The 27,402-nt window shown below is 54.9% G+C and overlaps 2 protein-coding genes and 1 long non-coding RNA gene across 4 annotated transcripts; 1 reads left to right on the plus strand and 2 right to left on the minus strand.

Moving 5' to 3' along the window:
* Positions 1-1,185: 1,185 nt before the first annotated feature.
* On the minus strand, positions 1,186-8,251 carry E2F2 (E2F transcription factor 2). The gene is made up of 6 exons (XM_058040345.1): positions 7,973-8,251; positions 3,023-3,110; positions 2,452-2,671; positions 2,190-2,348; positions 1,911-2,025; positions 1,186-1,671 (listed from the first exon to the last, which is right to left on the minus strand). Exons 1-6 carry the CDS (start codon positions 8,249-8,251, stop codon positions 1,186-1,188), a joined length of 1,347 nt encoding a protein of 448 aa, XP_057896328.1.
* Positions 8,252-15,099: 6,848 nt separating this feature from the next.
* On the minus strand, positions 15,100-16,628 carry ID3 (inhibitor of DNA binding 3). Its single transcript, XM_058040322.1, has 3 exons — positions 16,131-16,628; positions 15,872-15,943; positions 15,100-15,410 (listed from the first exon to the last, which is right to left on the minus strand). Exons 1-2 carry the CDS (start codon positions 16,449-16,451, stop codon positions 15,887-15,889), a joined length of 378 nt encoding a protein of 125 aa, XP_057896305.1. The 5' UTR covers positions 16,452-16,628; the 3' UTR covers positions 15,100-15,410; positions 15,872-15,886.
* Positions 16,629-23,453: 6,825 nt separating this feature from the next.
* Positions 23,454-24,864, plus strand: LOC131093228 (uncharacterized). 2 transcript variants are annotated; one of them, XR_009115548.1, is made up of 3 exons: positions 23,454-23,805; positions 24,298-24,469; positions 24,628-24,864. It is a non-coding gene; the product is annotated as an uncharacterized LOC131093228 (long non-coding RNA). The 2 variants fall into 2 exon arrangements; XR_009115549.1 differs by having other exon boundaries at positions 24,302-24,469.
* The last annotated feature ends 2,538 nt before the right edge of the window (positions 24,865-27,402 follow it).

Consider the following 27,402-nt stretch of genomic DNA (forward strand, 5'->3'; position numbering starts at 1 on the left):
CAAAGCTTCATCTCCAACCCCTTCTCCACAAGTGCCTACAGAGCAGACTGGCCAGCTAAAAAGCCCCAAACACGGCCATTGAAACAGGAGCAAAACCAGCTCAGCTCCCCTCTCCAGCCAAACCATTCCAACATTTTGCTGCTTAGAGGAAAACAGCCCTTTATAAAACCAAAATTTTATTTTATTTCAACCCCTCCTGGGCAGAAAACATCAAGTGCCACAAGTTTATCCAGGCCAAAATATTCTCACCCACACCATCTCTTGAGCCTAGAGGAGCACCAGCAACCCAAGGAAGGACAACTTAAATAGACCCACTGACAAATCCAACCCCTCCCAGCCCTGCCAGCCCCACACCAAAGGGGGAACCCGGATAAATACAGTGCAATAATTACAGATATTTAGCAAAGAATGCTACAGTTAAAAGCCCTATCCTACCCATGTCCCAGGGCTTGTCCCAAGCTGTTTCCCAAGCCCCTCTCTGCCTCCCCCAGGCATACCTGTTCCCAGTACATTCCAGTTTTGATACTGCCAGCACCAGCAACTCCAAGAGGCTGGAGGGAGCTGGTGTGCACTGGGGCAGAGGGGCTGCAGCCCCTCAGGGAATATGGCTCCAAATGAGGCTAGAGATTTGCCAGAGCTTCATCCTTCCCTCACCCAAAGATGACTTCAGCTTTGCTGCCTCAATGGTTTTTTAAAGCTATTCCAGCCGTGGTGGGGAAAATGCCACTGGAAATGACCTGTTGTGACTGTGAAGAAGCAGTTTAACTGAGGAGCAACTGGAATGACCCCAAACCATGACACAGCCCATTCTGGGACGAAGTTTCTCTGCCACCCAAGGGCACCCCTAACCCATGTGGGGCACCCAAAGGCACTCCCAGTCTACCAGCATGCCCAGGGTGGTGGGAGGTTATGGTGGGAATCGGTGCCCCATGGATTTATTGGGGGATGCTGGAATGGGTCCTGGATGGATCACAAGGCACTCTCAGAGCCCAGTGAGGTGACAACCAACCCAGGAAAGTGCAGAGAAGCCACACTGGGTGAGCAACACAAGGCCCCTCTCCCCCCAGTCCTCAGAAAACCCAGTACTCCCCAACATACCCCAATCTCTCCAGTCACCCCACAGATTCCACATGCTCAGGACACAAGTGGCCGGAGGAAACAAAGGCAATGGGGACTGGAGGACACTCAGTGCTTCAGCAGGTCTCCCAGGTCATATGTCTCAAAGAGGTCTGTTACACCCTCGCCCTCAAGCCCCCAGAGATAGTCATCCTCTTCCAGGGGGGGCGAGAAAGCAATGAAGGGTCCCAGCTCCAGGTGGGAGGGGGTGTACAGCAGCTGATCCTCTGTCTGCTGCAGAAGGTGGGCAGGGGAGCCCAGGAGCCCAGGCTCCATCTCCAGCAGTGAGCTGGGTCCCCCCTGGATTGGGAGAGGCAGAGATGGGGGTGAGAGAGGAGTTCCTGTGCTGCCCCAGCTCTGGGAGATGGGGTGGAGTGGCTGTGTGGCTGATGGGGAGCTGTTTGTCAGGCAAAGGGGTACAGAGTGGTCCTGTGGGGAAGTGACAGCAGAGGGTACAGGGTGGTCCTTGTTGGGGCTTTCCTCCATGATCTCCTCTGGGCAGAGGTACACCTCGATGGGGCCGTTGGTGCTCTTCAAGTAGAGCTGAAAGTTCTCCTGGGAGGGCAGAATAAGGTTCAGGGGGGACACCCAGAAGGTCACCCATATCCAACTCCACTAGCCCCAACCCATGAGGGATCCAACTGGGGCATTGCAACCCTTGAAGGACCAGCTCAGAGTCAAACAGCCCCATGGAGACACCCCAAAACCACCCAGGGTCATGCTAGGCTGTGTCCTTGGGATACCCTAGAGGGACCCATCAAGCGTGTCACGGATCCAGCAGCACCCACACACACCTGGCTGAAGTCTGGCACCTCCAGCTGCGTCTCAGGGGGAGCCTTCACGGCAATCACCGTCTGCTCCTGGAAGCTGCTGATGGCACGGAGATCCTGGTAGGTGACATATGCCAGCGTGGACAGGGACTAGGTATAGGAAAAGGAGGGGCTGCAAGCAGGACATAACCATTGCATCCCTCCAAGCACCCCCCAAGCCCAGGGGAATACAGCTGGAGGAGAAGGGGCTCAGAGAGATGCCCAAGACACTGCCCTCCCTCCCATCTCCCTCAGCAAGGATATCTCTGGTTGGACTCATTGTCAGCCAGCTGCTGGATCTGCAGGGCACAGTCCTGCACGAGCTGGTCCAGCATCCTCTCTGTCCTAGTCAGTTCGGCCAGTTCCTCATGCAGCACTTGTTGCTTCGCCACCATTGCTGCATCCTCAAAGATCCCTGTCCCCCTGCCAACGGAGATGGCATCTGAGTGATGGCACAGCACACCCTACATGTGTCCCCAAGCTACGTGTCCCCCACCCTGCCCCATCCCTGTGTCCCATCACTTACATCCACTGGATGTGGTTCTTGGATTTCTTGCGGATGAGCTGGATGCCCTCCAGTACATTGGTGATGTCGTAGATGCGACGCTTCTGGACCTCCAGCACCTCGGCAGCTCGGTTCAGATCCACAACACCGTCGGGAGATTCGTTCAGCAAATGGATGAATTTTTTGGTGAGCAGCCCCAGTGAGGTGTCGTAGCGAGTCTTCTCCCCAGGAGACTTGGGGGCTGTGGGGAAAAAAGAGACCGCCCATCCTCTCCTTAATTTGGATGTGGGATGGAGGTAACATGGGGCTAGACATCAGAGGCCACGTTTTCCTTTCTTTAGTGTCAGATTTGGGACAGAGATTATATAGGGTTGGAGAGAAGAGATCTCCCCATCCTCTCCTTAGCCAGGCCCGTGGGATGGAGGTATCACTGGGCTGGACTTGAGAGACCCCCCCCATCCTCTCCTTCGTGTGGGATATGGGCAGGAGGTGACATGAGGTAGCGCTAGAGGGGACATGGTTCTAAGAGGGAAGAGAAGTGGAGTCTGCTCCCCCCAGCTTCCCCTGCCCCATCTCACCCCACATCACTTACTCCTGGGGCTGGGGACCTGTGCCAGTGTCCAGCCCTTCCCCTTGGGCGTCCGAAATTCAGGGCCCTCCAGGTCCAGCTTCCTCTTGGCCTGGAGCATGAGAGAAAACCCTGCATTGTGGCCAAGCCAGACACCCATCTCATTTCCCCACACTGCCCCAGGGCCATCAGCCAAGCCCCAGGTGCCATATCCTGGGTGAGGGAATCCTGCAAGAGGCTCATCCAGTTGCAATACTCCTTTTGGGAAGGGGCACAGCAGCACCCAGCAGTGAGGTGAGAGGCCACTGGGAGAACTGGACAGAGAGGAGATAAGGGGTCCTGTCACCTTCCATGACTTCCTGCACACCCTGGCAAGTCAAAGGGAACCCACCGGGATTCCCCCTCACCCCCAGCTCCTGGCAGGGCTCCATGTGCTGACCCCTGGGAATGCAGCAGCTCCAAAGCCAGATTCTCACCCTCCCACCCTGCCCACTGGGGGGCAGGATTTCACTTCCCCCCTCCCACCAGGTCATGGTTGAGGCAGCCGAGGGCACCCAGCTGCCACCAGCACACCTGGGACCAGCTGGGTTCAGCCCCCCCGGGACCCCTGGACACGTGTACGCAGCTGGAGGGAAACTGGGGTGAGGGAAATATGCTGGGTTCTGGGAGGGGAGACAAACATCCCTGCACCTGCTGTCCCCTCACCATGGCAAGCAGCTCCTTGAAACCCCTCAAGGAACCCTGAGCAGCACTTGGGCAAAGGGCCCCAGGGAAAAATACAGCAGAGTAAATCCACAGGAGAACTGGAGGCTGTCACCAATCCCCCCGCCCCCCCCCACCAATACAAACAAATCCCCCAAGACCCCTTCACACGCACAAACACGCGCAGGGTGATTTGTGGAGGAATGCTTTGGCTCAGCAGCAAAAAGAAGCCCCCCAGCCCCATCCCAAGCCCCCAGCAGTACCTGCTCCCAGGCCGGGCTGTCCCACAGGGTCCCTCCCAGTACGTCCCGCATGGCACCCAGGTCCCTGTGCCGGCTCCGACGGCGGCGGCTCCCTTGGGAGCACAATGCACTGTGCAGGGAAGGGTTGGGCACCTCGGCCTCGTTCCCACCCGAGGGGGCTGGTGGGAGAGGCGCCAGGGGCTGTTTTCCTCCCCCCAGGGAGCCAGGTTGGTCCCGAGCTCCTGTGGGAATCTGTTCCCTCCCACCCTTCCCCTAGCAGGTTTTTCCCAGTGAACTTGCCTCCAACCCCAGCCTCGTGGCCCCAGATCTGCCCCGCAGCTGCCGGCACCACAACAGTTAATGCTGAGCGCATGGGAAACACCTGCCTCAGATAAGACCCCATCCATCTGCCAGCACCCTGCCCCCCGCCGGTATCCCTTGCTTCTCCAGCATGGATGGCCATGGCCAATGTATGTTGCCATCACTGTTGGAGAGATCAGCTGCACCCCACCTACCCCAAGTCATGGGGAAACTGAGGCAAAGAGCAACCCACAGCAGGTCCTGGTGTTTCCAGAGACCTCCAAAGCCCCCGAATCCCCCATCCCCATGGGTAGGAGGGGATAAAGGGGACTCCTGCTTCCCCAGTGCAGTTTTGGGGGTTTAGTGGGCTCAGACAGCGGCAGGACCCTGAGTTCTGAGGCCCACCAGCGAGGGACAATGGACAAGGGGCTCCCTCTTGTGACCCAGCTGCCATCCCCCGAGCTGGGCAGGACTAGGCACACAACAGCTGAGAGGGGCACAGCGAGAGGCTCCCAGCACCCTACCGGCACTGGGGAAAGGGTGGGGGGGGGAAGATGAACCAGAGTAGGTAGGGGAACAGGGACCACACCCAAAGACCCCTTCCAAGACGTGGCAGGACCACCCCACACCACTTGCCAGCCCCCATCCATGGCTCTCCAGGATGTGGGAATATACCATCTACACGCAATATGGTGGTGGGAAATCAGGCTTGACCCCAAAATTTCAGGTGTATATAAGGCAGTGAGGGGGCAGGCTGGGCCCCCTGCCAGCTCTGCCTGCCAAGCAGCCCTGAGCCCAGCCCTGGCGCCAGGGGCTACACCCTGAGCCCAGCCCAAGCATCAGAGCATCCCTCAGCCCCCCCGCGGAGGGCTTCTCCTGCCAACCTTCCTTTCAGCAGCATCCGCTGCCTTCTCCGGGCTTGCCCGGGCTCTGCCCGGCCCTTCACAGGGCTCCCCCCGTTCCCTCTTTCACCGGGGGCGTGGGAACGCAGCGCCTGGGGCTGGGCGCCAAGGGCCACTCCAGGATCCTGCTGCTTGTGCTGAGGGGCTGCTGGGTCACACCCCCACAGGTGGGTCCCCCACTGCCTTGAGGTGGCTGAGGGCTAGTAGTGCACGAGAGGCAGACAGGGGAATGGAGGCTGATCCCAGATCTGGGAGACAGTGAGACCACCGTGCACTGGGGAAGCAGACAGTACCCTCAGCCCAGGCGCTGCTCCCTTACTCTAGGGTGCAGCCAATATCTGCATCCCCTCCAACAGCCCCATCCTGGGAGATGTTTCCCAGTAGTGAGGAGTTTTAAAAGCCATAGCCAAAGAAGCCTCTCCAAGGGCAGCAGCACAATCACCACTTGCCCACCCATCCCTCCCCCAAAAATCCCCCCTTTTGCCTATGCAGAAAACCCTTTGATGGGATCAAGGCGGGATGGGACTATGTCACCCCTGTAGAATCTGAGGTGCTGCTGAGCAGGTTCTCCCACAACCCACAGGCGCTGCCAGTCTTGGGTGCTCTTTGCACAGATGGCTCAGGCCTGCCAGTTTGTTCAGAACCACAGAGGACTCTTGTCCCTGTTCAGGGTGAGGAGCTGGGATCCCATGGCAGAAACACCCCTCTCTCCAGTGCTCTCGCATAGCCCTAAGCCCCTGTAGAGACCAAACATGGGCAAACACTGATGATGGGATTGGCATGGGCTAAAACCACTCCAAAATACAGATTTTTCCCTGAAGGAAAACACATTTAATTACTCCAGAACCCTCAAATTGGAGACTATGGTAAACATAAGGCTTTTTTGGACGGTGAGAGACAACCCATCCTGCTTTCCCGTGGGGTGATAGGCTCCTCCATGTGATCCCAGATCACTCATGTGGCACATAGCCGTTAGGAGCGGCTGCAATTGCCCTGCTTGGGAACTGGGAGGAAAGGCTGGTATCTGATTGCCTGCACACAAAGGCTGTGCCATAAACAGGGTGTGTGCGGCAGGAACCCCAGCTGTCAGGGCTTTGAGCGCCATACTGGGGCTGGAAACAGTATCTTCAGCACCACAACCGGGATAATGGCAGCAGGAAGTGGGGACAGGGGGGAATGCCTCTCCAAAGCCACCAAGGGGGAGAGAGGAGCGTGTCGTGTCCCCAGTTGTCACATGAGCCCCCAGACCCTGCTCAAGGGATGGTTGTGGGCAACAGCACATGGAACATCTCCTTGTGTGGGTGATGATGGTGGTGATGACAAAGAGGCAGGTAGCCCAAAACCTCTTCTCCCAGATGTCACTTAAGGACAAGCACCTCATGTCCCAAGTGTAACACAAGACCCCCCAGGCCACTCCCCAGCCACATTTAGGGGATGGTGGCAGGAAGGAGTACCCTGAGCACTGGAGTGGGTGATAATGATGATAACAAAGGGGCCACTAGCCCAAAACCAGCTCTGCACACCCACAGAAATGGTACTGGGAGTCTGTGGGGTGTTTTTAAGGGAGGGGGCAGAAATGATGGTGTCTTCTTAAACAACAGACCTTGGCAATGCAGGATGTCTCACACAGTTTGGAGACAAAGAGGCCGGAGAGGAGACAGGTGGTCCCAAAGTCCCCCGGGATGGAACTCGAAACAGCCGCATCCAGCCCCCCAGCCATGGTACAAACGGGATGCAAAGACACTCCCTCTCCCTCCGCTGCAGCAATGTCCCCAGCTGGCACCAAGCATCAGGGATTGGGAAAAGGGGAGGGGGCGGGAGAGGAATAAATAAATAAATCAAGCTTTGGGAACACTAAATCAGTGTTAGTGGGGTCTGGGATCCCTCCCAGGACTGAGGAAAACAGAGGCTCACAGTGAGGGCTGGATGTGTGCCCAGGCTGGAGCAGGCAGGAATTAAATGCCAGCTGCTGGTGGGGCCGACGACTCGGAGGGGGCCCTCCGGGAGCAGGGACAGGCTGGGCAGAGCCTCCTATGTGCCCTGACAATGGGCACGGGGCCAGCCTCACTTGTGCCTCACTTTCTCTGTTTAGGGGTAGCTTTGTAGCTTAGTGTTGAGCTTTATAAACACAACCATGACCCCGTGGCTTGGCGGCAGGGATATGGGACAGCAACCCCCTACCCAACTCCCAGCACCAGGGTCTGAGCTATAAAGCCTTGGGGTGATCCATGGAGGATGAGACCCCTCCCAAAAATCTGACATTGCCAGCCCCACTGTAGCCACAGAAAGAAACCAAGCTTAGAAAGCAACCCCTGTTCTGTGTCCCCCCACCTGCCCGGGTCACCTCTGGGGGTCACAGCTCCAAAGTGGGGAGAGCCAGTGGGCACGGCTGGTGCCCCCTGCCCACAGCAGACAGGGGCTCTGCCTGTACCCATTCCTCATTTCCCCACCATAAAAAGGGCTTCTCAAAGCGCCTGGGATTGCTGACCGGGTGTGGAGGCACAACCCGGACTTTTTGCAAGCTGGAGAAGGGCAATGAGGCCGAAAAAGGCCAAGAAGCGGAAGCTGGAGCCCCGGGCACGCAGGGGCGAGGGGAAGTTGAGAAACATCTGAGCCATTTCTCTGCGACTTCTGATTTCAGACCTCACCCTCCCCCACCCCCAGAAAGACACATTAGAGGGTGCAAACTCCAATATAAGCTGCAAAATTTGAGAGGGGGGCTGTACATGCTGAGGCCACCTACCCCTTGCTTCCCACCCAGCACCATCCCTAGCCTCCCGTGCCCCTGAAGCAGCACCCGAGAAAGAGACGGGATGCAGACATCTTACCGGCAGCCGTCCCGCCGAGGCCGAACAGAGGGTCCTGAGCTCGGGACCTTGGGGGGTGTCACAGAGGCACCCGCCCCGCAAAGCGGGGGCGCTGACAGCCGCTGGCGTGTAGACCTGGGTGAAACAGCCTGCGGATAACGGGGGGCTGCCCAGGCTGGGAGCCCCCGGATCACAGGAGACCATCACTGACATGACCTTCTTCGGGTGGCGGTGGGGAGGCGGGAGGGCGGTACCCCCCCTCCCCGGGGAGGGGGACACTCCCCTGGGGACCCGCAGCATTGCAAAGTCCTTTCTGAGAAGCCCGGCCCGGGGAAGGGGGCAGGAGCACCCCGCGATTCTGTAGCCGGGAGCGGGGGGTCACAATCTCAGCCGGGGCATTTTGGGGGAGCGAGAAGGCGTTCCGGCGGGCGATGTCACCGGCCGGTCCCCAAATTGCCCCCAAAAAAACCCGCAGAGACGAATGCGGCGGCGATGCCGCCGAAACCGGCGGAAAATTCGCTTTTGGCCCCAAAAATCCGTCGCACTGGGGCCATATGGGGCCGGGGTGGCCGGAGAGCGGCCCCGCCTGGGCCGGGACCCCCGTGCCCGGCTCCACTCCCGCCCGATCGCGCCCGGCCCCGAGCGCTTCTTTTCTTTTTCTTTTTTTTTTTTCCGGTTTTTTTTTTTTTTAAGCGCCAAAACCCGTGCCGCGAAATTCGGAATTCCCGCGGAAAACGCCGCGTGCTGATTGGCTGTCGCCGCCGTGGCCCCGCCTCTCCGCTGCGGCCGGGAGGGACCTTAAAGTGGCCGCGCGGCGGGTGGGGTCATCGATGCAAATAAGGGGATGGACCTTCTTGAGACCACCTGCTGGGGATAGGGGTGCCTGTTTTGGGGGCGGAGGGCTTTTGCGTTGGGCATCAGGACTAGGATACATTTTCTGTTACTTATTTTTTCGAAGATACTCCCCCCCATCAATCTGGTGGGGTCCACCCCGGGGGCTGCGACCCTCCAACCCCATCATCCCGCATTGCTCACTATCTCTTATCTCCATCAAGCCCCAGTCCTCATCTTCTCATCCTTATCCCACCCTTGCCATCGCTCCCCCATCCCTATCCCCAGTTACAGCAACCCAGGGTAGGGGAGAGGGAGCCACCTCTATTTAAAACAAAAATTTTGGCCTCCACCAGCCAGAGGCTGTCAGGTACCTCCCCACCCTGCAGACAGGTGACAGTGCTGTTGGTGGAGGGCAGGGATCTCAGAGGGGCTCAGCATGAGGAGATTTGGCCCCTGGTTCACTCATAGTTCATTCAACCTGCCACCCATTGCTCCACATGCACCCCACCCATGTCCTTAGAATGAATGCACCAGGTCTTCCTGGATAAGTGGAGAGAGAAAAAGGGGATGAAGGGCACCCAAGCCGGCCTACAGGGTATTTCAGAGTGCAGCTGTAACAGGAATCACCGAGGCAATGGCAAACTCCCGAGCGAGGGCAACTCTGACCCTTACTGGCACCAGTAAAAGGCCACCGCAGCTACTGAGACAGGCCGGGGTTTAATTCTGCTGAAGCAACCAAGCCACAGCAGTTGGTTTCCCTTCGTCCCTCTCTATCACCTTGTTTGTCTCTGTCCCCTGGTTCCTTTCCATTCCCTGATTTGTCTCCATTACCTGGTTGGTAATGGAGACAAATGCCTCCACCCATTCATTCCTCTCCATTTTTCTTCTCTCCATCATTCTCCTCTCCAGGAAGAGCCAACTTCATGCTCAGGTTGGGATAAGGATAATAATGTGCAGAGATGGACTTTTGTGTGAAGAAGCCTCCTGGAATACAGACAGATGGATACACATGCTGGGCATGGCCTCTGCTATGGACAAGGAAGGACACTCAGCTGGGAGAGGCACCTAAAAATGTGCCAGGAGCCTTGGATCAAGGATAGTCATTTGCCTCCCACCGTGCGAGACTTTGAGGCAGAACAAAAGGCCTGGCAGCAGCGACGCTACCCCAGCTGGGCAGTGCAACCCCTGTGCCAGGAGTGTGGCTGAGCTTGGCAAATCAATCCACCCAGACCTTCTTCTCCCTCTCTGTGGGAAGAAGGCAAAGCTGTCCTGATCCCAGTGCACAAAGACAAGGCCATGACCAGCAGCGTGGATAAATTTGTGTCAATTGCCTGCCTTGGGCTCGCTCCAGTGGATGACTCTTGGGATAAGGACATTGGGGTATGGGGTGGGCCTGGCAGCTTGTGTCCTCAAATCCTCCAGTTTGGGCAAAGCAGAGGTGACATCCACACATGTTGGTAGTGTGACCTCACTGGGGCAAGGGCTGACCCAGAAGGTGCAAAAACTTGTTGGCCCTCATCCCCTCAGCTGTGCTGTGCTGTGAGTCAAGGGCATGTTTCCCACTACCCAATATTTGCTCAATAAGCCTTTTACAGCCATGGCTTTCCATCAGCAAAGTCCTCTCCCATACTGGAAGACACAGATTTGTATCTTCCTGTGACACCAAGGTGTCCAGAAGGGCAGGCCCTGCACCAGCTTCTGGAAAGGACCTTGGAGACTATTTATTTCACTCTGTCATGTTACAGAGGTCTGGAATGACCTCGTGGATGGCCTGAAGCACCCCTAATCAGCCCCTTGAACAGCCTCCTCACCCTGGAGCAAGGTGAAAGATCCCATCACTGTTCTGGCCATAGTGAGAGGAGGAGCCAGGAGACCTCTCCTAGCTTCTCCCCTGAGGGTCTTGGGAGGGTCTGAACTGCACCCCAAAAGCAGGGTGAAGAGCTGATGGCGAAGAACAAGTAATTATGTTGTTTTTTCCAGTGCAGATTCAGCACATGCAATAGTGGCGCTACACCTGGGCTGCTGCATCTCTGCACAGACCAAGAGAGCACCACCAGAGGCTTAGGGGTACAGCCCCCACACCATCGCTCACCTCAGGATCTGGAATTTCTTTTGCATATTCAGCTTGGAGGTGAGGGACCTCATCAGGATGCAGAGCACAAGGAGGAGGTTGACTATATCCCAAAAGCAGGGGGCTGAAGCTGGGCTGTGGACCCCAAATGAGATCCCATTCCCTAATTTTCCTCCCCAAGGAACATTCCCAGGAGAGAGAGGGTATAAGGGGTGATGCTGCCCTATGGCTCTGCCCAGACTGGGGGGAACAACTATCCAAAGAGCATGTTATGGGCCACTAGGCAAGCACACGTGGTCAGCAGCCCCCACAGCCCAATGCCACACATCCCTGTGCCTGGAATGGGGGCAACAGAGAAGGTCCCAGTCCTTTCTGAAAGGGCATCAGAGAAGGTCCTGATCCTTCACAAGGAGAACAGCAGAAGAGATCCCAAATCTTGCCGGGATAGGCATCGGGGCAAATCCTGGTCGTTTCCAAGGGTACACCAGAGGAAATCTGAAATCCCAGATCTTCCCGAGGGGAGAACCTTCCCGGTGACCCGGGCTCTTCTTCCTCTGCCCTGGAGACGGCAGCAGCGAGTCACGGCTGCGGGGCCCGCGCCGTTGCGGATCCACCCTCCCTCGTCCCCGACAGATTTTGGGACATGCGTGAAGCCTCAGTCCCACCGTGGGACAAAGCCCTGATGTCACCTGTGGGAGAGGGAAGACCAGGGCTGACAGGAATAAGCGGGTTGGCTACCACGACGGAGGATGGTCTCCATCGGGGTGGGGAGGGAGCAGGAACAGCTTCCTCTAATTCCACAGCATCACTGGGAGGTCCAACCAAGGGGGTGCTGAGCCCCTACGCAGGTTGGTTTGCAGGATGAGCCCTCCTGTGCATACATGCACACGTGTGTAGGCACGTGTGTAAGTGCACTCACGTATGCATACATGCACCACATAAGTGTGCCTGTATTTTAAGTGTGCACAGACGTCAGTGCCCGTAGGCATATTGTAAGTATTTATGGGCATGGATGTAAATGCATGCATGCGTGTGAGTGTGCCTGGACACGTGTCAGCATCTGAATACACATGTGTGAGTGCACATTGCTGTGTGTAACTGAACACAGTCACGTATGCACATCTGCCCGTGTGACGTGCACTTACACATGCGTGTCAGTGTTCGTAAACACGTGTGTAAGTGCACACAGGTGTGTGCAAATGCACAGTCATGTGTGCATACATGGACACACATGTGAATATGCTCATGCCACACGTGTCAGTGAGTGTATGTGAGTAGACACGCGCGTGTGCACACCCGCGCTCAGCGGCCAGAACCCCCCTCCCCGCGTGAGCGCGCCTGGCCAAGGTCACGCGTGTGCGCGCAGCATCTGTGTCAGCGCGGCTGGCGCGGAGCCGGGCGGGGGGGCCGCGGGGCCAGGCCTTGGCCGGGGCAGCAGCGGGAGGAGGAGGAGAAGGAGGAGGAGGGAAGTGCGGCTCAGACAGCGCGGCGCCAGCAAACACCTGCAAACAGCTCCGGGCACACAATGGCAAATACAGGTGGGAACCGCCGCCTCCGTCAGCGCAGCGATTGCATCAGACTCCGTCGCTTGCCAAGAGGCGAACGAGCCGGATCACGGGCCACCGGCACCGCGGCGGGGCCGCGCTCGACCTTCACCACTCACCCCCCCGGTATTAGTTTTTGCCCTCTTCACCCTCTTTTCTCCACCCCTGCAGTGTAGTTGGGGTGGTAAAAGTATCGCCGGGCTTACTCGGCCAGGAGCATTTTTCTCGTTCCAGCTGTTCTCCCCGAGGTGAATCTCGGCCCTTGCGGCTATTTTTAGCTGCGTGTTTTTCCCGGTTTCTTTACTTAATTTTTTTTTTTTAATCAGGGTTTTCCAGGAAAGCATCGGCATCCCACAACAGCCAAGATAAATCTGCTCCATGGGGTAAATCTTCTCCCCGAGGTAAATCCCATCTGCCCCACGGGGTAAATCATCCCATCAAACCCCCTGAGGTAAATCCCAGTCCCAGCAGTTATTTTTAGTTGTGGGGGGGGGTCCTATTTTTTTTTTTTATTTTTTAAGAGGCGTTTCAAAGAAAGCACTGGACACTGACAGCCCAGTCCAGGGAACTAGTGAGGTCTGAACACGGCTTGTGCCAGAGTCTGGGAATGCCGGGGTAGCTGTTCCGGGCAAAGCGCCGGGATCCATCCACCACGGGGGAGGAGGTAGCGGCCCTGGGAGGCTTCTTGGGAGCTAGAGCCGAACCCCCACAGCCCCTGGCCTCGGGAATCCCCTGCCCTGATGCCTGAGAGGGGATAGGGGCAGGGGCCACCTCCAGTCGCCAAGGGCTGCAGTCCCCCTCCACCTCCCCAGTGTCATTTCCATCCAAAAGGCCCCAGCAGGACTGGTTTCTCCCACCCTATCCTAGCCCCACTTCTCCAAGTAACTTCTGCCCCAAAATAGGCTCACTAATGCTCCCACAAGTCCAGGATTTCCACCACCATCATCTCTGATGAGGGACCCATTAGGACCTGGGATGGAGTGCTCAGGCTGCAAGAAGCTCCACCTTCCAGGTACCAAGACTCATCCCTGTCCCCTGGCTCATGCCCAGGATGCTTTTCCCACCCATCCCACTTAAATCTCTTTGGCACATCAGCACTGGCACAGCTGGAGGACCATGACACCCAGGTGAATGTGGAGACACTCACCCCTAACCCACCCCTTGCCTTTTCCTCCAGAGCCAAAAACCAGTGGAGATAGCAAAAGCTAATTTTTTCACTGTGAGCATAACAGCAGTTCTGTTCCCAGATGCAGTGGTTTCTGGATGGACACCTTCACCTGCCTCTCACCATGCCCGGACAGCCCATGTCACCGCATCCTACCCCATCCAGAGGTGCAGGAGGATACCGTCCCTGGGGAGCCTGGGGACATCAAGCTGGGAGGAGGGAGGAAAGTTCCCAGGGCTGGTGATCCAGTTGGACCAGGTGGTGCTTTTTGGAAGCTCCACGTGCTGTTTTTCTCTGTGGAAATGCCCATGGACAAGGAGCATTTGGCAGGTGCCTGCTGCACCCCAAGCTCCTGTTCTTCCATTGGGTAGAGTCTGAAGCCAGTGTGTTAGGGCAAAGCTTTGTATCACTCTGTGCTCCGAGACCCTTGTGTCTTCTCCCTTCTCCTCTTCCCATGATGTACCCCTGGACGCTGGAGCACCCTGGGGACACCCCAATGCCAGGGGGCAGGATCCACATCATGCCTGGCTAAGCCCACAGCAGCAAAACCAGAGCCCAGCATAGGGAATAAAGATGATGGTGCTACAGGTGGGGGTGAAGTCAATTTAACTTCATCCTGGGCAGGCCAACACCTTCCCCAGGGAGCATGATCCAGCTCCACAGCTGAGCCAGCCTGGGGTCACATCTGTTCTGCTCCCGGGCCAAAGGGAAACCACAGCATTACCCAAGGAGAGGGAAAAGCATTTTTGCTCCCAACACCTCTTCCCTGTAGTGTTGACGCGAGAAGATCGGGCCAGGCAGGGGCTGCTCTCTCAATACTACCTGGGGCAGCAAAAGCAGTCCAAAAACTCCTCTACCCATATGTGGTATATCCTGGGGGAGCAACATCACCCCTTCCAGCCCAATAGAAGCTCAAATCCAGTATCATAGCACCTATCAGCCTATTTTCACATGGCTAAAAGTGGAAAAAAGCGTATTTTTCCCTCCTTCCCAGGGCTCCAGCTACACTTCTAGATGGTCCCCGGGGCTGCAGCACCATCTTCACTCTTTCAGTATCAGGTAAGCACAGCGGCACACAAACTAGCTGGCAGCCACCTCGGCCAGGAACGAGAGCCCAGGGTTAATTCCTCCCATACCTGAGCTGACATTTCAATGCTATTACACAATTATGGAGATTCCTACTGTAACCCTAGAAGTTCCCATCAAAGTTTGGTAGGCTCCCACCCCCCAGGGGGTTTTCCCACCCAGAGGTACACCCCAGCTCCTTCCATCCCAGCGATGAAGGAGAAAAACCAATCAAAATTATCTGGTTTTTATTATGCAAAAATGATAACTTTTATAAAAAGTTTATAAAGCAAGTACAAGGCATATTCGCAGAAAATCACCTTCCTGCACAAAAGGTAGAAAAAGTTATACTCTAGTATAGAGCTCCACAATACACGAGGCCACAGCCCCAGACAGTTTAGTTCATACTCAAGAATGTTTGTTCCCCCCTCCCCAAAGCCCCCTAATCCCCACCCCGCCATCCCATTAAACACCTTTAAAAAAAAGGACTCGCTGCTATAATCCAAAAATATACAGACAACCTCCGCTTCATCATCAGTCCATCATTAAAAATATCTCATGGGAATTCGGGTCCCAAACTGGGATGCTGAGCTCCGTGGGTGGGATGCCGGCGGTGGAAGGCTGGGGGGGTCGGAACCAGCCGCTCCCCACTCGCGGTGCCCGGGCCCGGGGGAGGCGATGCCGGGGCCGGTAGGTCGCAGACAGCCCGGCGCCACGGAGGAAGCTGCTATTTACCTCCGGCTGATAACGAACCAGGAACCGACACTCGCTGCCTGTTTGCTAATTGGCACAGGGAGGTGAGAGAACAGAGGGGGAGGGAGGAGAAAAAAATAATAGTGGTAATTAGTGCGGTGGTAAGTGGAGTTGGGGATGGAAATTTGGGAAGAGGGTGGGAGCCAGGAAACCAAGTTCTCGGGGACTGTATCTGGCTCCCGGCTGGGAATGCTGGGGGTGGGTTGGTGCTGGAGTTCAGGTGGCAGACTTGGGGGGGAGTGCAGAAAGGGGGAGCACTGGTCTGCATTATTTGGATCGGTATCGGTGGTGGGGTGCGCGTGGTGAAAAACTGGGGCGAGGGGAAATTAGAGAGAGGGGAGCATGGGTTGCTGCGGTTTGGCCGGCTGGGGATTTTGATGCTGGGGGCGGGAGGAGGCCCCAGGACGCCACCTGGGCTGTGGGCACATGGGGAGGGGGGGACTGGGCTGCGGATGATGGTGGCGGTGGTGATCGGAGGCGACACTCACCTGGTGGAGGTGGCGTTAGTGACACAAACTTCTCTCGTCTTTGGTGCGGAGTTCTGAGGCGAGTTCAGCCGCCTGGAGAGAAAAGGGACGGGCTTAAGATTACCCCGGCAGCGGGTGGTCCCCACTCCTCCCCACCCACTCCTCCCCATTCCCCACCAACACACTCGGGGACCCAGCCCGACTTGTTATCACCTCCGACCTAACAGATCCTCTCTCCCCAAATCGACATACCTAGCCCCTAGTCCGAAGCGACCCTTACCTTAAGGGAAAATAGGGTGGCCTCGGAGGAGGGGTCGCGGCCCTTGGACCCCTCCTCCAGCACAATTTGGAGGTCGAAGATGTAGTCTATGACGTGCTGCAGGATCTCCACCTGGCTCACCTTGGTGCCTTGAGGGATGCCCGGCACCAGCTCCCGCAATTTGGAATAGCAGTCGTTCATATCGTAGAGCAAGTTCATGGGCTCTTCCAAGGCCGGGCTCTTGTTGTGGCTGCCCCGGGCGATGGCTAAACTCTGCTCCGAGAGGCAGCAAACAGCCTCGTAGCAGCTCCGGACGGATCGCACCGGGCTGATGGCTTTCATGGTGGGCTCAGAGCAGGTCTGGAGATGCAGGACGGGAGGATGCCTAGGAGCCTCAGGGGCTGTCGCGGCAGCGGAGGTTTTGCTGGGACCTTCGAGCACCAGACCGCCAAAGAGGGGAGGCTCTGAGAGCTTTGACTCTCACCCCCTGGACCCCCAACTTTCGTACTTCGCTGGTGATCGGAGAGGGTCGGGGAAAACGGGACGCGCGCGCGCCGTCATTATATAGGCAGCGCCGCTTGACCGCGCCCACCACATGCAAATTTTGATCAACGCAACCCCCTTTTATGTAAAATAACCATTAATCTCTTCCCTTTTATGTTAACGATCCCTAAACCCCGCCTCCGAGGGTCAATGAAGCATCAAACTCCACCCCTACACATAAATGAAGTCTTAAACCCCTCTACCTCACCCCCCCGGTCCCCCCCCAGCCCCCCAGATTGACCCTTGGTGGCCCGACGGGGGATGACACGACCACGCAGGTCCCCCTCCCCATGGCCAGACCCGCCAAACCTCTTGGGGATTATCCCCCCTAACCCCTTCAAAACCCTAGCACCCCGAAACTGTCCCACTCCCCTTCCCAGTGAATTGCCCCTATTTTTAGACAGGACGATGGGGTTTCCCACCTCCCAACCTCCCTGTTTTAAGGAAATTAGTGCCGCCCTTTTCCTCAATCCGCTTCTCATCTGACCTCCAGACTTTCTGGCGTCAGGAATTATCTTGTGACCAGCAGAAAAAAATTAATTGCGGTAAAACTGAGGTTACGATGGAGAAACCAGATTTAGGTCAGCGCCTGCGAGAAGCCTGGAAGGTTTTTTATTTTGGAGGTGGGAGACGAGATTTATAGGCAAAGGGGTTATCCCTAGCAGAAGTGATTGGCGGCGGGGGGGGGGGGGGGGAGCGGGCGGGCAGGATATGAAGGAAACTACCCTTCTACCATAGCTGCCTTAAAACTTACAGAATCAGAGAATGTCCACAGAAAAAGCCCAAAGCTGGAGCGATCTGGGGTCCCGGGTGGGTGTCACTGCAGCGGGTGGCACGTGGAGGGGTCCCGCAGTAGCGACAGCCCTGCAACACCCCGACGGCGAGTCAGGATGAGCCTAAGGGAAAAATCCTCTCTCCCCCAAATATTGACTTTGGTGGGATTTAGTTATGGGGTTGTTGTGGGGGCTTGGTTATGAAAGTGCAGGAAGGGAATGTTACAGCCAAGAGGGTTGGAGGGAGGCGCTCTGGGAGCCTGCTTGGCCCAGGGGTCCCTGATAATGACGGGGGCAGGGGGCTGAGGGTACAGGGACCTGGACCAAATTACTCCTGCCCACGGCAGCGATTTATTCTAGATCTGCCCAGATCCCAGTTTGGTAGTGCTGGGGTTTATTTCCACCCCCAAAGGGGTCTGGGGACTGCAGGCTGGAGGGCACCCCTCCTCCCACATCTCCCCCAAGCCATGAGCTACTCAACAAAAAAACCTTGAAAGCCGCATCCAACACTCTTTGTGCTTGGATTATTTTTGTACCTTTTATTTTTCTCTCCACTCCCCCCCCGCCATCTCCCCGAACCCCCCACCTCACTCGTTATGACTTTCCTGGGAAATCACCTCTGTGTAAAGGATAGCAGCTTGGGAAGATGCATAATTACCCTCATTAACCAACTCCCTCCCCCCCTCCCCCCAAAAAAACCCGAACAAAATAAAGTTAAAAAAGAATTAAACATCTTTTAAAAATAAATTATTACTGTAAAACTTCATGAAATTAACACAGATCTTTAAAACGTTTACAAAACATTTAGAAACTCTTTTCAGACCACCACCTGAATCCTTCTTATGACTTCCCCTCAATACAAAACAGCAGCGTACAGCCTCTGCTTATTCCCATACACCCCCTCTCATTTCCCAAGGGATGGCGGGGGGGGGGGGGGGCGCTGAAAGGCTTCAGAGGGACTGGGAGGGGAGCTTTTGTTTGCAGGGGGGTTTTGTTGGCGGCGGTTCCCACAGGCCCTGCCTGGGCGGCGGGACCCGCTGCCTTTGCCCAGCTGTGGCCCGGGCCCTCCAGCTGTGTTGATCTAACTCCCGGCCCCAGACAGCCTGGCGCCAGCCCTGCGCACGTCATGCATTCACAGAGGGATGCGTGGCCAAGGCAACCTCCCCCCGCGCCTCCCCCCGCACCGCCACCGCCACGGCCACGCTGCCGCCGTATTCCAGGGGGAGTCATTCCAATCCTGGGATACCCCAAGTGTGCGAGAGGGCTGGGAGCACAAGAATGCTTTTATATGATCACCCCAAGTTTGTGTCACAACCCCTCATTCGCCCGGATGGGTCACTTCACTTTTGACTGGGACAAAGCGGCGCTTTTAGGGTGCCCTTGCGGTGTCAGCTCCGGGTTTGGGGTGTCCTTATGCAGTGGCTGCAGGAGGAGTGGATTTCTTGGTGTGGAGAACAGAAAATGGGGGAGGAAGGGAGTGGGCATGCTCTGGAGCATGATGATTTCGTGGTGAAAGGGCCCACACTGGGTGTTTTGTTAAAATGAAAAGGAAAAGAAGCAGCAGAAGAAGCAGGAGCTGGGATTTTTCACCTCAGCAAGCACCCCAAAATGATACCAAAAAGCCCCTTGTGGGACGGGTGACCATGTACATCACTACAGCTCAGCTATTGCTCCCTACCCACCTTTCTCCTTTTCCTGGGAACAGATTTTTAATTCCAGGGGATTTGCTCATGCTGCAAATATCTGCAAAGGTCCTCAAAACTTGGGGAGCCTCACAAGTAGCTGCTTCCCCCCACCCCAAAATAATCTGCCCCTTGGGTTTGGGTTTGGTTTGATTTTTTTTCCCCTCTGAAATAAGTCACTGTAGGTGACAGGATGTGAGGGATGTAACATGGAGTGCAAATGGCCAGATTTGGCCTGGCTGCTGCAGGGCGGGGAGGGCGAGTGTGGGGGTCCCTGTGTCCTGGGGGAACACCACCAGCATTTTGGGAGGAATTTCTTGTGTTTTGGAAGCTGGGGGCTGTCTGGAAGCCCTGGTTGCAGGGCAGGGATTTGACGGGAGAGGAGAGGAATGGAGATGTGGCAGGCTGCCCAAGGCAGCTACAAAGGGAAGAAGGGCTCTTCCCCAGGGGTCATCTGGATTTTTTTTCAGATGGGGCTGAGGTATAAATCCCATTTACCAGGGATCTTCAGAGACCTTCAGGATCTTTCAAGAGCAAGGGAAGCTGAGGGACCTGGCTGGCTTGCTCTGGCTCAGCCCAAATGCGAACAAAAACTCAGAGATTAATTTACAGATTTTTGGAGATGCTTCAAGCCACCCCCCCCCCCCCCATCCCCATCTTGGGCACCCACATGGCACACCACAGCAGCACTTTGAGGGAGCTGTGGTACTGGAGAAGAAATCTAGATGGAAACTCAAGGGAAAAAAGGGATTCTGGCTTCTTAAAGGGCTCTGGGATCTCTTTCCCACATTATCCCAAAGGTCATGGGAAGGCAGTCCAGTACCATTTGGTGATCCTGCTGAACACTGTGTGGCAGCTCTCTTGACATTTCAATTTGTGCTGGGGCCAAGTGCTCCTGGATGGACAGCGAGTCCAAGATAGGCAAGGACAGGCAGTGACAGGCATTGTGGCCCTGCTCTGGCCATTAGTCATGCAGAGAATGCGCTGACAGGTTCCTGTGTAGTTTGACAAACCATCCCTGGGGTCCCCATAGCCACAGTGACTCCCCTATATTGAGCTGCGATGTCCCAGATTTGGGGTGTTTCAGGATCAATGGAGATTATAAATTGGAGCTGGGAGATTGGATGGATGGATGGATGGATGGATGGATGGATGGATGGATGGATGGATGGATGGATGGATGTTAGTCCACAGCCCATGCAGAAAGGAGCCTGGCTTCTTTTTGAGGATCTGTGCCTCAGTTTACCGCCTTCACCCACCACAGGGACCCTCTGACAGAGCCAGACAATGCCAGAGGCTCAGTAATGGGTCATGAATGGGGCTGGATGAGCAGACAAATGGCAGAGAATTAGGGGGGGAAAAGGAGTGGCATCTACACCCAAAAAGCAGCAGTGAGGTGCCCTGCCCCCCCAAGCCATGTCACTAGGAGACCTGATCCAGCCCTGGGGAATGTGCAGCTGTTTGTGCACGCGATTAGCCCCAGGACCCTCCCCTCAGCCTGAGCCCAACCTAGCCTGGAGGCAGCACCAAGGACAGTCCCTGCTGGTGATCATTGGGGACCAAGTGAACACCATGAGGCATTACCTTGTTCCAGAGTACTCAAGGGAGGGAGAGGAACACTCTCATCTCTCTGGAAGGGAACCAGGAACTGTGACATGAACTGTGGCCAAGCTGCTCAGTCACTGTCCATGCCTCAGTTTCCCCACACTTCCTCTCATCCAAAGCCCTGTGAAGAGCAGAGCCATGTCTCCCTCACCCTCAGAGCCAGAGGGAACCATATATTTCCATGAGGAGTCACAGCTGCTTCTTCAGGGCAAACCCTGGACATCTCTGTTCCCTGCAGAGGAGAGGCTGGGACATTTGGAACATCCCTGGGTAGTACCCAGAGTGGGGAGAGACAGTGAGGTTGGGCCTAGGCGGTGTTGGGCAGGCAGCAGTGGCTGTTCCCAGCACCAGGATTCTCCTCAGCTGCTTCCTGCTGCCCTATCTCACGGGCGCATCTGGGGAGCTGGGAGCAGTGCTTCCACTGCCACTGCTTCCTGTGCCAACCCCCCTGCCCCAGCCACCGTCCTCATCACCTCCCCCCATGGCTGGACAGACCCCACTCTTCCCCTCCCCACCCCTGACACGGTAGCAGCCCCTCTGAGTCCATCTGCACCCTGAGGGGTCTTTTCCCTCCTGGGACCCTTTTGGGGCACCCCCAATGTTACCCTAATGAGCATCACATCCTCATGTTACCCTAAGGGGGCCAAGACTGATCAGCTCATGCCATGTGACCCCCATAACCCAGGCCTTGTTGAGGGGGTCCATGAGGGTGTCCCCAGCAGGGTAAGTGCTGAGGTGCTGCTGTGCCACTGCTGGAGATACACTCACAATTTGGTGCTCAACCCACCCCTTGCTCTGCTCCCTTCTCTCTCCAAAATCTTTTTGATTTCTCCCTTCCCAAATTGCATCCCTGCAAAAGGAGGAGGAGGATGGGGCTGGGGGTGCAAAGGCTGCAAGCGTGAACAACCCTGGCTGCTGCGGGTGTGGAGACACTGGGCCCAGAGGAGCCTGGGCCCTGCTGCCACTGCCAGGGTGACAGTGAAGCAACTCCCACAATATCCTCAGGGGGCTGGGGTGCAGCAGCAGGGGGGCAATGGGCACCCAAACCTGGCACTGTCTGCCACAGCCTCCCCGCAAACATGGGGTGCTGCAACCCTGGCATGGTCCAAAGCGGGGAAACAGGCTTGGGGACGAGGAGCCCAGCCTGTGTTATGTTGGGGTCCCAGGAGGAGTTCTGCTGCTCCCTGTAATCCCAGCCCCCAATCCCTCCCTTTCTCAGCACCCCAAATTGCTCCTCCCTGTTCCTTCTGTGCTGCAGGATGTGGCATTGCCAGGCTGCCCTTACTATAATCAGAGGCTGTTACAACTCATCACACCCCCCACCCTACATTGCCTAGCCCTAAATCACACCAACCCCAGCAACCCTCCTCCAGAAAACCTGACACACATCCCCAAAACCCTTAAACCTCCCAGATCCTCTCCAAAACCCAACACAAGCCTCTGGCCAAGCCATCCATCCCCACTACCCCCAGAAAGCCACATCACCCAGCATCACACAAAAGAGCCCCTCCATGGAAAAACATGGTGGGGAGTGGGGGGAGAGATGTTTTATCTTGGCCTCCATCTGCCCCTAATAAGGCAGGTTTATTTTTAGTGGAGGTGAAAGTCAGAGCCACCAGCTCAAGAGCTTTTTCCACTCACATCTGCATTTGTACAATTTGGGTTTCCTGTTGTGGTTTCGGTGCTTTTCAAACCTGCCCAAATTGTTATTTTCTTTGCTTGGCAATGAGCGACACAGATCGCTCCCTCTGTATCCTCAGTATAAATATCTTGCCAGCATCCCCTGCCCCTCTCTAATCTCTCCATTCATCTGGCCCCTGACATGCTGATATCTTGGAATGGGGTCCAAGCCTCCTCATGGGGCTGGGATGCAGGTGAAAGTTCAGACTGGACCAAATAATTCCTGCCCTATATTGTGCCTTTCCAGCCCCAGTGTGTGATGAGATGCCACTCTTCAGACTCTGAGTAGGCAAACTGAGATAGGCACGGTGTCAGTGCTGTAGTTTGTGGATGGTGGACCAACAAGCCTTTGTTATCATTCTTTCTTTTCCTATTCTTAGCTAGCCTTCTGATGAAATCCTTTCTTCTATTCTTTCAGCATAGTTTTAATATAATATATATCATAAAATAATAAATCAAGCCTTCTGAAACATGGAGTCAAATCCTCATCTCTTCCCGCATCCTAAGAGTCCTGTGAACACTGTCACACCAGGCTGTGATGGAGGAGCAGATGAGTGGGGAATGAGGGGGGGTCATGCTGGGTTACTCTCCCCCAGAGAGACCAAAAGCTGTCAGAAAATTCACACGGAGGGGTGGGTGTAGAACACCAAAACCTGTCAAGTTTTTCGTTTTTATAGGTATTGGCAAAGATTTGGAATTTATCTCTAAAACCATTTGGAAAGAATGATTTGGAAAGAATCTATCCGTTCTGTTGTACACAGGAATGTAGGAAACTCTGATTAGAGATGCGTAGTCGTTTTGAAACCAATGTTATAACGTTTTTACCTAGGAATGAACCAATCAAATGCCCTTAAACTGTAGGAACAGCTGCTGGGCCCGAAGGGAATAAATACAAAAGGTTCTCCGGCAGCTTCAGCCTCCGTTCCCTGCCTGCCCCAAGGCGCGTCCAGCCCGGCCCGGGCAGGGGGGCGCTGCTGCCGCCTTGTGGGCACAGGGCGGTACTGTGCACAGAGGGGAGCTGTGAAGCACAGTTAGGAGAGCAAAGGGGCGTGGCCGGGCTTGAGCGGCCGCCGTGCGGGGCGGTGGCTGGGAAGAACGACATCGGCGGGGCCGGTTTCGGCGGGCGGCGGAGGCGCGGACGGTACAGAGCTGCTGCCATTTCAAGATGGCGAAGCGCCCGCGTAGCAGGACCCTGCATGAACCGGGCCGGGCTCCGGCCACACACAAGATGGCGGCCGCGGCAGGACTCCGGAAGAGACGTCGCCGCCGCTCCCTGCCGCTGTTCGCGGGGCTCCGGTGCCGCTGACCCCGCCAACCGTTTTCTCCCGCCGGGAAAAGCAGCAGAAAATGGCGCTGAGAGCGCGGGATCGGTGTCGGGACCGGGTTGAGGCAGCCGGCAAGAGAAACGCCTGTGTGAGGAATGGGGATGCTTAAGGGTACCACAACAAAGATGGCGGCTCGGCCGGGGGTGGCTTCTGCCAGTACCAAAGATTGCGGAGAGGAAATCCAGGAGAAATGGGTGCTGGGATCCTGGGCTTGCCAGACACGTTTTGTACTTGATTGCAAGGCAGTTTTCCTGCCTCTGCAGGGGGTGAAAACTGGAAAGGGGAGAGAAAAAACCCTTACTTTTTACGCCACACCCAAGATGGCGTCTCGGGACGGCACTCACTTGCCCCTCCCAATAATGGCGGCAGTGTGCTCATGCGCCTTGGGTAGGGAGAAAAGGGCGGTACAGAAAGTATAAAATATAAACTATATATGAGAAGGAGTAAAAGCTCTGTGTCACGTGCAGCAGTAGAAAATTTCAGGCTCCCAGGGAATAAATAGTTTTCTTTAAATCATTATAGTTTTGGGTTTACTCCCAGGTAGCCTGAAAGTTACTACTGCTGCTTTTTTATTCTAAAGCTAGAAAGGAAAACCAAGATCAGAAATACACGGAAAGAAAGAAAGAAACGCACTGAGCGGCTCCAAGTTCGGCCGAAGCGAGCCGAGCCGCGCCGAAGAGGCGAATGCAGCCGACAAAAGCCGAGTTTAACCGATAATAGCCGAATTTAGCCGAGCAGCTGTGAGCCTTGTGGTGAGCGTGCATCATTGCTAGCTTGGGATTGAGTGAAATGCGCTAAGGAAACCAGCTCTGGGGAGGGAGGGGGGAAGGGAGAGGGCGAGGGAGGAAGGGAGAGGGGGAGGGAAATCCTCTCTTAACATTTACCAATTCTGTCAAACTCATCACGACAGGACAACGCGAAGACTGAAAGTGTAAGAAGATGTGGAGGGAAACAGAGAATCTGACACGAGCATCGAATGCACGAGTGCACGAATTTTGCTTTTTGCTTGGATTTAAACTCAGAAGTTGAAAGGAATTTGGGAATGAGAAGGGATATTTCAGAAGGAGAAGAAGTTGTTGTAACAGTCCTGGCAAAATCTTTTGTTCTAGCTAATAAAAGAAGTTAGTTTAAATAAATAAATAAAAAAGTGTGGTTTTTTTTTCTTCACTACTATATTCATTACTGGTACATGGCATCTTGTTTTATTTCTTGGTATAATTAACTCTGTGTAAATTGTTTTTTGAGTGAAGCTAATTTTCTGGATGGGTTGGTTTGTATTTGAGGTAGGATTGATTTCAATAGGTTTCTTTCACAGACTTCTGATAGGTATTACTGGGATTTTGGTTTTGTTTACTGTATGTATAAAGATACAGATTTGGTAGGGCCAGCTCAGCTGCTGGAGTTTTGGGTGTTAATTTATTAAATGGCTTTTGTTAAATACAGAATAATTATGTAAGTTAACAGCAAATTACACAATTACCCAATTTATCTAGCTATGCTAATTAATCACAAAGTTTTATATCTTACCATTTTTCTGTCCTTCTGCTCTGAGTAGTTGTTGCAAAAAAGAAAGTGCTGTTATTTTTCTGAAGAGTTTTCTTCTATAACAAGCCCTTTACTCCTCTTGAATTCAGGTCAGATGAGTCAAACAGCTGCAGCTGCTCTGAGGGCTTGGTGGGATTCGCCCCCTCCCTTTTCCTGGGTGCCATGGGAATGAGAGGTGGGCACCATCAGGGGTATATTAACCCCAGCCGTGGCTGAGGGGCTTCATACCCTCTCTGGGATGTGCTGGGGTAAGAGCTCTCCTCTCATTTCAGTGAAGAGGCTTTTTCAGCTCATCTCAGCTTGTTTCCAGCAGGTGTTTCTGGGCATCTAAAGCACAGAGGCTTGGAAGAGACTGTGAGAAAAACAGCATGGAATACAGGGAGTGTTTATGTTCGTTATTTTGGGGTTTGTGTTTAGGGGTGGTGAAATGCATTTACAATTTCTGGTGTTGTGCTTCTTTTGTTTTTGTAGGTTTTTGGTTGTTTTTTTTTTTTTTTTTTTTTTTTTTTTTTTTTTTTTTTTTTTTTGGGGGGGGGGGGGGTTAGGAGGAATACAGCTTCCAGAGATTCCATTTCCACAGAATCCTGAGATTGTTAAGCACAACACTTTTTTCAGCAGATTCATCATGTCACAAGAGGGATCTGCCCAGTGTCAAAAATGCAAAAATGATGTTGGAGATTGAGGCTTCAGATGAATTGTGGGTTGTGACTGGGAGAGGGAGGGCGAACAGGTATCCAGGTAGGAGTTATTGGGAGGGTGCTTGCAGGCAGCAGGGTGAGAAAGGGTGTTTATTTGAGCCCCCCCCTACAAGGCTTCTCAGAAGCCTAGCAGAGGTTTTCATATGTCTTACAGCACACAAGGTAATCCACTGCACTCACAGGAATGCCATTTAACTTTGCCTTTCTCTAACCCAGGTGCCACTCCTAATAAAGGCCACAGCCTTGGAATCAGGATGAAGCTGGAGGCTGAGGGAGCTAGGCACACTCCAGGAGAGGGCAAGTAGCTGACTTGCAGGGATTTGGCCCACATAACTCTGGACTCATACTTTGGATTTGGTTTTCTTCATTGTAGCTGACCAAGAGGCTAACAGGCCATCACAAGGCCCTCCGAGGCAGACTCGTTTCAGGTGCAGCGTGGATTCACATCACTCATCATCAAAAAAGATAAGTTGGGGGCCATGGTCTGAAGATGGGAGAGTAGCAGGTTGGGAGTTCTTGGGGCAGATTTAAAAATGAGCAGAGGGAAAAGCATTCTTCTCCCAGGGCCTCTTAGGAGAGCTAAAGGGAGAGGCTCTGCTTTTGATGGCAGCTTTCAGGCAGGCAGTGCAGAACAGCTCTGGTCTGTGTCGTGTTGTCTGGTGTGCCGTGTTACCTGGTGTGTCTTTGGGGTCCCTTTTGCCTTCTTCCCTCGAGGCCCTCACCACAAGCATGATGTGTCGTGTTTCGTGTCCCCCTGTTTGTCACGTTCTGTGTCACGGGTGTCTGCATGTATTTGTGCTGGAGCTGTTCTGCCCTGCCGCATGGCCTGCTGCAATAGGACAAGCCCTGGGGAGTTGAAATTTGTAATGTGGGGTGTATTTGGGCTCTAGATGCTATTCCTAGATTGACATAAGGCGTTTGCAGCTTTTGAGTTATCCTGCAGGCGTTTGACGTATTGTTCTAACTTTCTCTCAGGTGCAGATGCATTGCATCCATGGCAGAGGGTCAGGGTTTGGAGGTGCCGGGCCTTCTTAGGAGCGCGGTGAGTAGCAGACTGGTGGGGTTTTGGCCGATGTGGTACCAAGTTCAGGCCCTGATGTTTGGTTTTCTTTAATAGAGACACCAGCCCGGTGCCAGCAGGACCTTCCCAGCTGACGAGGTGGCCTTTCTTTGCGCCTGACACAGACTGGCATCCCTAGATGTCTGAGAGATAAGTAGAGGGCTGTGACCCACAGAGGGGATGAAGGCATGGTGCTGGTTTGGGAATTACTGGGAGGGGTATTTGAGTCCAATTTGGAGGTGGGGGGTGTTCATGAAGTGGCCCTTTAGGCCCCATAAAAGCAAAGTCTCACTTTTGATGACAGTGCTGAGGTGTGCAGCAGGGCAGAGCGGTCCCGGTGTGTCTCGTGTCACTTGTCTATTGTGCATTATGCGTTGTTTGT

Source organism: Melospiza georgiana, chromosome 24, assembly GCF_028018845.1.
Source record: "Melospiza georgiana isolate bMelGeo1 chromosome 24, bMelGeo1.pri, whole genome shotgun sequence".
Classification (NCBI taxonomy): domain Eukaryota; kingdom Metazoa; phylum Chordata; class Aves; order Passeriformes; family Passerellidae; genus Melospiza; species Melospiza georgiana.